Raw genomic sequence first — 9,762 nt, 5'->3', positions numbered from 1 at the left:
TGGCTGCTTAGAAATTAAGTGTTAACGAGCAGTTGGACAGGTGTACCTAATAAAGTGGCCGGTGAGTGTATACTGTATGGCTAATGAATGGCCAAATTTTACCAGCTACTCAATGGATTACCTTTGTTTATTGGGTAGTGAGTAAAGCAAATTTTCCGGCCCTTTGCATATTTTGTCAGCATTTGCTAGAAGATAGTACTTATTTTGGAATCTGTACATACATAATATTTGTCTTTCAGTGTTTTTTTCTCTTTCTTGACTTGTGTCCAGGAACTGATTAAGTGTATTCAGCTTCTCCAGTCTCTCATATTGGACCACAAGCTGAGAGTCCAGACAGACTTGGACCGGAAGAAGTTAGAGTACTTTGAGGGAAAATGTGAATTAGTCTTACAGAAGATCAAGTAAGGAGTTGTCAATTCTTTGCATGCTTATATACACTTTGGTATTGTAGATTTACTGATGCAATTATCCAGGAAGGCTCCTTTCTTTTGTTTATGTTTTATCTCTTCTACCTTCAAAGGTCTGAGATGGTGGAAATTCAGCTGGACATGTACACAGTGGACTCGATAGCTGCTCATAGAAAAATAAGGCAAGATGCTTTTAGTCCATGTCTGACTAATTCCTTACTTTTGTTATGCAATTCCTTACAATATAGCTCCACCGCACTTTATGAAAGGCAACACAGTGATGATCCTGTTAAACATTAAAATGCCCTTTGAATTTGAACTCTAACTTCCTGTTATAAAGCTCTCAGAAAAGTTACATAGAGATACTTTATTTATCCCAAAAGAAATTAAGGTGTCCAATAGCTTATACACAACATACATACACATAGGTACACAGACATATGTCATATGACAACCACACACACATACTACGAAAATACAAAGAGAGAAATCACTAGTGTGCCCTTACAGTAAAGTTTGGTTGTAGCATGTTTAAAGGAGTGCTGTGGGAAAAAATGCAGAAAGGTGCAATGGTTAAGTGCACGAGTCTGTCAGTACAAATTCTATATCTATTCAAGTACAACAGGCAACACTAAATATCAAAAATAGAATAACCATTACTTAACTATACATAGACACTAGGAAAAGACTTGAAGAAAAGGGTAAAGTTGACAACTGTCTATACAGACATAAAGACAGCGTGGTGTACTGACCATGCAGGCAAGCTAGAAAATGTGGAGGTGGCTAAGATGGCCAGTAAGGGAGTCAAACAGTGCCAATCAGTCCAGTCCAGGGTCGTCCGGGGGAGTTTATGTGCATGTATAAAGGCACCCAGATAAGGCATGGTAGGGCGGTGTGCAGAGCAGACTTAAACAATTAAGTCAATCACACTCCTCCCTCTTCTGTGTAGCACTAAAGAGCTAAATGGCCCTATGGACGAAGGACCTACGCAGTCTGTTTTGTTTTGCAAGACAGAGACAGGAGCCTACTACTGAACATGCTCTTCTGCTTGTAGAAAGTGGTGTGCAGGGGGTGACAGTCATTGTCCATTATATATTATATAGAGAGCAGTCTGCTAAAGGTCTTCTTTTCTGCAACTGATGTCGGTGACTCCAGCTCCACTCCCACCACGGAGCCAGCTTTTCTCACCGACCTGTCCAGTCGTCCAACATCCTTCTTCCTAGTGCTGCCTCTCCAACGTACCGCAGCATAGAAGAGGACACTGGCCATGACAGACTGGTAGAACATAAACAGGAGTTTACCGCAGACCCCAGCCTCCTAAGGAAGTAGAGCCTGTTCTGCCCTTTCTTGTAAAGTGCATCGTTGTTGGCAGACCAGTCCAGTTTACAGTCAAGATGTAACCCTAGGTACTTGTATGCACAGACAATCTCCAAATTCACCCCGTCAAGGGTGGCAGGCCTCCTGAAGTCCACCACCATTTCCTTAGTTTTGGTGGTGTTTAGCTGCAGCGGTCTAGTCCTACACCATCCCACAAAGTCCTCCACAAGGCTTCTATGCTCCCCCTCCTGTTTATCCTTGGTACACCCCACAACTGCAGTGTTGTCAGAGAACTTCAGCATATGAAGCACATGACTCAGAGTTGTACTGAACGGTTAATATACAAACTACATTTTGTCTCATACTTCTCTAAAAAGACCTAACAACCTTTTGTTGTTGTCTCTCAATTTCAGAGAGAAGCTGGAGTCTGATCTGAAGGCCTGTCAGGTGGAGAAGCAATCCGTTGAGCTAAAACTGGCCTCCTTTGAGATCTTGGGCAAAGAGTTTGAGGCCTTGGCTGAGGAGTACTGCAGATTACGGCAGAAGATAGAGATGAATAATTGGGCTCTGAAGGAGTTCAGCCAGTGCAACTACAAGTGAAGATCTAGATCTGATGCTGGGACAACAGCCAGCCATTCCCTTTCTGCAGTGTGTCATTGCTCACAATGGCATGTTGGCTTTTGGATGCTTGACACAGAAACTGTGTGGACTTTTGGCAAACAGGAACTATGTAGCGTGTACAGTAGTGAGCGAACTAACTGAAGGATTTCAATACAGCTCCTAACTTAAGAATGCAAATTCTGCATCTTCATTACATCACCATGTTAATCTGCTTTTCTGCTTTCTTTGTTTTTACCTGAACTCATAGATTTCAAGTGTTCGGCATTCATTACTCTTTTAATGCATTTTTGCACTAAGACTTATCTTACGTGTGACTACATTGTCACTTTAGATTGCGCTCTGTATTAGATTAAAGATTAAAATGTTTTTGTCATATTTCCTGAAACTGTCCCTATATCCTGACAGTACCTGTTCAATGATTGGATTTAATTTCACCTGAAATAAGTGTTGAGGTATATTTTGCAAAAATTAAATTTCCATTGTCAGCCAAAAGTTGGGCAAGTGTTCTTACCTATATCAGGATATGAACTTGGGAGAAAATAAACTAAATATTTGCATTATCAGGATCATTTTGAATACGAGGAATGTCCTATATTCCTATAACGACATTCTCTGAGCTGCCATCTGTTTACACTGCAGTTGTGAAGTTGATATAAATTATACAAGACGGTTCCAAACACGTAGCAGCATTATTTCAGAAAGGATGCGTGTCATGCACAAGCATAATCCTCATCCTATCTTTTTTAGTGTGTAAAAATATACATGCACTTCTGTGTGGAATTGAGGAAACAATTTGCTGGTACACTCGCACTCACATGCAACCTTGTAGAGTTTTTGTTGAGGAAAAACAGCTGAGAGAAATGCTCAGGTTAGTGCAATTTTGCCACAGCTTAATCCACAAGATGGTAGTATACTTTCAGTGTTGAAATCATCTCATATTTCCCAGCGTGGTAACTTCAGCACACATCCTGGTTTTGCGTTTCTATTCTTTTACCATTCATACAACTTTACAATTAACCAAAAATTACAATGAAACTGCACAGATTTAGACAGAGAAAAACATGTTTGTTTTTTAGGCTATCCCTCTTAAATCCTCCACAATAATTTATATTTCAAGCTGTCAAAAGGGATGACTTCCTTCAATAAATTCACAACTAGCAGCTTCACTATGTTGTTGCTTTTAAATTTCATTTTATAGTATAGTATTTAAGAAATTGGGATTATTACTCGGATATTAGGAAAGATGTCATGTTAACGCCCACTTCGTTGGCTTCTCGACGATCTTTGATTGTGTCTGCTCCACCTAAGGGAACCGGAAGTAGGTAGTGGAGCACCCTGCTCTAATAAAGCCTCTCTGCTCCGCTCTCATCAGCAGCAGCAGCCCCGCCTCGCGAACCGCTGGCTGGTTCACCTCCAACACAACACACACATCTGGCTGTCACACAACAGTGCTGCCGCTCAGTCTGGTACCGCGGCATGCTCGTTCACACCGGGACATACGAAGTGGATTTTTTTACTAGAGGGGCACAATGTCTGAGGTGCGAAAATTCACAAAGAGGTTAAGCAAACCCGGGACGGCTGCGGAAGTCAGGCAGAGCGTGTCGGAGGCTGTGAAGAGCTCCGTGGACCTTGTGGTAAGCCGAGTAATGCTGTCTGTGGAACGGTGGCGGTCATTTTTAGCTAACAAGGATAATGTAACTAAGTGATTAGCCTGCTAACCCCCCTCCCTTCTTTTCTCCTTGGGGAGCGAAAGCTTTTCCATTTTCATAGTTCTCTACATTGCCACTGTTCATTTTGGTTTTTCTTCACACTCTCCAGAATTCTCTCTCTTTAATTTGTGTCCCCCCTCCCAGTTTTTATTAACTGCGTTTGTCCCACCAACCTCAATAACGTGTAGCTAACTGTTACTGTGAAGCTCTGGCATGTCTCTGAATGCGCTACAATTTGACTGGCAGTGCTACATTTGGTTCAAAATTGAGTCATTATTGAGTGATAAAATGCCGCGAATTCAACTCCCATATGTCGGCTTGGTTGTCTAAATTGCTGGCATTACAAAATAGTATGACATTGTCCACAGGAACACATGGGTTTTCAGCCACGCGCGGCTCCTTTTGTGTGCTGCCGGGTGAAGAGCAGTACCAATTGGACAGCTGCAGCATGGCTTCCCTGTCCTTGCCTTGGAGCCGTGTGTGTGAGCCTCTTTATTTCTGCTGCAAATGGCCACATATATTGCGCAAAAGAAGGCAGCTCACGAATGCCCTTATAATATGGTGTCTATTGTTAATGAAGTGTGCAAAGCAAAAGGTTTATTTTTTCTCTCCTTCTGAATCCATAGCAGTGCTGGAGGCTGATAGTGGCTCGGAACAGACTGCAGTGATGAGGGATTAGGTGCAGTGGCTTGAGATAAATAACATATAGGATCCTGCTGATACAGCATTTGTTTTATTCTATGCGAGCCTGTGCGTGTGTGAACATATTTTCACCTCAGTGTGTCTTAAAGGCATGTCATTTGTCTTGAAACTTCCAGTGATATCGGTGCAGATTGATGCCCGCCTGCTGATGACTTGTTTTGTTTTTGTTAGGCTATAACAAAAACCATCTGGTTACTTCTCCACTTTCTCATTATGTGACAATGACAAGCTTCAGTTCAAAACAAATCCGTCCTACATCTTTGGCTGTTTAGAGCGTGGAGCTGGATAAGTGTGTGTATAAGACATAAACTCTTGTTCCCTTGGGATGAGGCTTTCAGTCTTGTGATGATCATCTTGAGGAGTGTGACTCAGTGAGGTTTCTAGCGTAATAATCATGTGATAAGGTTTTCTATTACTGCAAAAGAGGTGTCTGTGTGTGTATTTCTGATTAGGTTTGTAGCCACGTGTGACATGTGTGTTCTGATCAACTCGGTATATCTTTTTTAGAGTTGCAGGTTTCGGCTGCTCATGTTATGGAATACATGGTGGGCTTAGTAACTGAGAACAAACAGTGTTTTGTGGACGGGGTGTATGGGGATTCCCTCAGGCGTGTTGTCACCAAGCTTCCTGTGTGACTGGGTTTGTGTGTTCATTCTGAACATCTCTAGGAAGTCAGTCCTGTTTTCTAAATCTTTCCCTCCGTGCCTGTGTTCTTTCTAGGCCAATTAGCAGTAAGTTGCCTTATAATGTCATGGCTACTTTATTACTGGTTTTCCTAGAGTTCATACTGTAAGGCATTGTGTTGAAAGATAGTCATCATGTCCATATCTGTGTTCAGTGGTCTTTTACATGAACATGTATGGAAACCAGTTGACAGTAAATTGGCGGCCAAGAGACCGGTCCAAGAGAAGTAAAACCCCCTGGTTTACAGATGATAATAAATATTAGAAGGTTAGTTGCAGTTTCCAGCTGGTTTAAAAGCTTGGAGGGCGGGCACCTCTTAGGGTGCAGACCCATTGCATGCATTTTGTGTATATTGTATATAAGATAAGATGTGTGTTGGGTAACTGAAACTTAACTTTCAAATATGTTGCTTTGAATTAGGTGTTTTAAATCCTGCATCTATTTGTACATCTCAAATGTTAATGCAACAAGAAGCCCTATTTAAATATTCATATTCTTTTTGGAAAAGGCACAGGGAGTAATATAAAGATGAAAGAAGCTAGCCAGGCTCTTTTCTTCCCCTAATAAGCCACGGTGTTTAATACACACATGCAGATTGGAGCACTTAGTGGGGTCAGCCATGGGACAGTGCTGCTTCATACTGAATGTGAATCTCATGCCGGTGTGTGTGCGCTCATCCATTGGGTTTAGGTGTAAGCCAGCGTGATAAAATCCACCTGGACGTGTTGGAGTCGTGAGTGGCCTACATCTGCTGAACTGTAATGGAACACAGACGTCTGGAAGTGCACCATTGCTAAAGTCATCATCATCATCATCATTGTAATAGTACCTTGGAGGCACACTGGGAGTCATGCTTTGAAGGCAGTGACTGGTGTTTGATAGTTTGGAGGAGAAAAGGGCTTGCATCATACGGTTATGCCGAAATGTTAGGCCACGTCCCTTAGTGTTTTAGCATCTCTGTTTCTCAATCAGCGAGACTGTGCTTTCACAGCAGCCTGCGTGGGATTTTTCAGCTTCTTTCCTTGGCTATGAAAGCAGAACTCTCTCTCTTTCTGCCTTTCCTTCTCTCTTTGCTTGCTTCCCCTCCGTCTCTCTCTCTCTCTCTCTTTCTCTCCCTCTCTCTCTCTCTCTCTCTCTCTCTGTGTTACAGGATCAGTGTTGCAGTCGAGCCATCGTGCGCTGTGCCGGTTGCATCTGACTTATAGCTCTGTGGTTCAGCTTGTTGCACATGACAGGAAGCAGAGCTGCTGCTTCAGGTGCAGGGGCGGCGCAGTCGTGTGTAATGCTTTCAATAGACTCGGAGGATTTGTGTTTGGCTGCTGCTCAGGTTGCCGCTTAGTCGCTGAGTATGTGGTCTTTATGTGAAAAGATGTAAACAGTGAAGCTACACAACACATAGACAATTTTGCATTTCATAAGTATCATTGGGCTTAGGAAGATTTTATGTAGTTAAAAACAACGCAGGTTTTATGTGGCCAACTGAGAATGTCAGGGTCTGGTGGAAAAAACTGCACACGACACGTACTTGTAACCAGCTTATTTTGCCGGCCAAATGATTGGTCAGAGAACACTAAAAGGGAGAACTTTCCTTCCTTTATTGGCTTCTGCACAGATACCAGGATATTCAAGGAGATGTTAACCCTTTAAACCTCACAGAACTCATACTGTAGGCTATAGGCCTAACAATGTTCTAAACCACAAAACTGGATTTCCAACATGGAGATCCAACATTTCCAGCAACACATGTCCAAAACATGTCTAGGCTTAAGCTGAAGTTTCATGACATTTGACGTGAGTCTCTTTGCTTGGAATATTTCGCAATAGTGTTAACATCATATAGTTTAATTGAGGAGTTGAAACAACATGTGACACTGTCAGACAGCGGGGCATTCAATTCCTTTTTCTGACTTTAAAGCTTCTTAAAGCCTAAAAAACAGATACAAAAAACAGTGTTCACATGGGTCCCTGTGTCTCATAGTGAGAGGGTAATTGAGGAAGAAAGAGGGAAACTACATGTAAAATGGTCCATAAGGCACATCCTGCAAATCTAAAAAAACAACTCAACTTATGTAAGGGCTTGTTACCCAGAATGACTGAATCACTGCACATATAATAAACCTGTCCAGCAATAGTCTTAGAGGGAAGGCTGTAGATTATTGAGGGGATACCAGCAAGCAGAGGGGGGGAAACAAAACCAGCAGCCAAGCTGCTGCATAACTTTATTACTGGCTCTCTCACTCTGCCCACTCCAGCAGTACTGGCAGTGGTACTGTAGGAAAACAAAAGCTCTGCATCTCAGCTGCACAGGTCTTAAATGGAAATATGGCAAGGTGGAAAATGACTCAGTCATACTCCCCTAGCTGTAGGGTATTATCAGGGTCTCTAAGAGTCCTTCTCCTGACGTTGCTTGTTCATATCTGCTGCCATTACATCTCTGGTATACGCCTCCAGCACGGTTTCCCCCAGAAAAGTTGTTTAGCCCAGTGACAAGTGTCTTTTTCCAGACGAAGCGCCCAGCCTGGGCCAGTCACAGACTGATGGCAGCGTTATTCTAGAGCCCAAAAGATTCTGTGATGAACAAAATAGCGAAATTGAGGATTCGAAGCTAGAAGACAGATTCCACAGGGCACTACATTTGGTCAGTGGTAAAAGCTAACTGGAGATTTGAAAAGATGACTTCTTCTAAGTTTCCAAACGAGCCTGCTCACTGGAACTGTTGTTTAAAAAATGCATTAACAAATAATCCCTAGTGGCTTAGGCCTGGAGTGAGGCAACGTATGCCCGGTGGACCACCAGGTATTGGGGTAAAACCCTGCCTCCAGCCTCTGGGGCAATGGCTCAGCAATGTGGCACAGAAGCTGATCAAGTCCTTCCAGTCTGATTCCCTCTGCTTGAGTCCAACCGGGCTTGGTGTCGCTCAGCCGAGGCTTTGTGGCTAAGCTATTCATCTCCATCTTCGGCGCTTAGCTTGAGCTTAAAGTACTTTCTTGGAATGAATTCTGAATCTTTCCAAGTGGTTTAGGTTTATATTTGTGATCACTTCTTGACCTAGTTGTCAAAAGGCTAGGTTTCAGATAGCAGGCCTCTTTAAGGCATAATGCAGAAGCGGATTTCATATCATCCACTTCTCCGTGAAACTCAAAACAGGAAGTTATGATTTTGAGCGAGAAGCACTGTCATGGGGGCATGTGACATTTCTCTTGTGTTTGGTTCCTTTATTACATATGCCTCTGTCAAGTGTGTGCGCTTGATTTGCAGCACATAAATACCAAGTCACAAAACACAATTTGTCCATTGCACTGCTGCTTTGTCTCACCATAGTTACCCCGTCTGTCTTTGTCGAACTATTCATTGTCGAGTCGGTTGCCTTTCGTCATCTTTTGCCTTCATTTTCATCCACCCACAACTCTCTGAGCAGCTGTTTCCTCGCACCGTGACAGTCCTCTGAACTGTGTCTTTTTTTTTTTTCTGATCTCTCGTGGCTCTCCTTTCGTATGGGGGGTAAAAACGTTCCGGGGGTGAGCCCTTGTTAATTGCTTTCAAAAAGCAAGAGCATCTGATGTGGAGCTGCTAGAGCCACAGTAAATACAAAATCTAGAGAACATCAGTTCAACAAGAAACAGTTTGTTTATTTGAATGGACATTTGTGTTCTGTCCATGTTCCCCTCTCAGGAGCAGCCAAAGATTATCGAGCCACTGGACTATGAAGCTGTGGTGTTTCAGAGAAAGGCCCAGATCCACAGCGACCCCCACCGAGACCTACTGCTCTGCCCTGTCGACGATGTCTCGGTGAGTCCCCTTCATTCTTTCCTGCTACTGGCTCTCAGACGGACCCTCTTCCTCACCTAGGATGAAATCATAGGTCATATACTGTACCTTACACTGGGCCGAGATCTCCACAGTGAACTTTCTTGTAAAAGTGTCCGACTCTAAGTCAAATGGGAAGAAAGAAAGGTTTTCCCATTACGCCAGACTCAGTTATTTACAGGTCAAGTCCAACCAGGTTCTTCTGTTTTTATTGCTGCGATTTCAAACACATGTGGTTTTGTTTAGAGGCACGTCTCGCTCCGTGTCTTTTTTTTTTTTTTCGGTTGACACTCATCTGTCTCTTTTTATCCACGCCTTCTGTTTTCTCTCAGGCACTTTCTTTTTGCCTGTTGTTTGTGACTTCCTCCTGTGGTACAATTTGATGTAAAGATAGAGATCTTTGTTTGTTTTTTCGCTACAATAATACTACATTTTACTGTCATTCATTTGTATTCCACTTCTGTTCTTTCTTGCTTTCTCTGTGTGTGTGTGTGTGTGTGTGTGTGTGTGTGTGT

General features: G+C 42.8%; 2 protein-coding genes across 2 annotated transcripts in view; both read left to right on the top strand.

The window, feature by feature from the left end:
* haus4 (HAUS augmin-like complex, subunit 4) overlaps positions 1-2,540 on the top strand; it is a 4,799-nt gene extending 2,259 nt beyond the window's left edge. Inside the window, exons 7-9 of the mRNA XM_034856821.1 lie at positions 271-401; positions 521-589; positions 2,138-2,540. Coding sequence (XP_034712712.1) covers positions 271-401; positions 521-589; positions 2,138-2,324 — 387 coding nt within the window. The 3' untranslated portion in view covers positions 2,325-2,540. The remainder of the gene's footprint in view (positions 1-270; positions 402-520; positions 590-2,137) is intronic.
* Positions 2,541-3,874: 1,334 nt separating this feature from the next.
* The window catches only part of dock11 (dedicator of cytokinesis 11), a 52,650-nt gene continuing 46,762 nt past the window's right edge, over positions 3,875-9,762 (top strand). Inside the window, exons 1-2 of the mRNA XM_034857367.1 lie at positions 3,875-3,979; positions 9,113-9,229. Of these exons, the coding sequence (XP_034713258.1) occupies positions 3,875-3,979; positions 9,113-9,229 (222 nt within the window). The remainder of the gene's footprint in view (positions 3,980-9,112; positions 9,230-9,762) is intronic.

The sequence above is a fragment of the Etheostoma cragini genome, chromosome 19, assembly GCF_013103735.1.
Source record: "Etheostoma cragini isolate CJK2018 chromosome 19, CSU_Ecrag_1.0, whole genome shotgun sequence".
Taxonomy (NCBI): Eukaryota; Metazoa; Chordata; class Actinopteri; order Perciformes; family Percidae; genus Etheostoma; species Etheostoma cragini.
The sequence above is the reverse complement of the archived record's forward strand: the minus strand, read 5'-3'. Positions and strand labels throughout refer to the sequence as shown.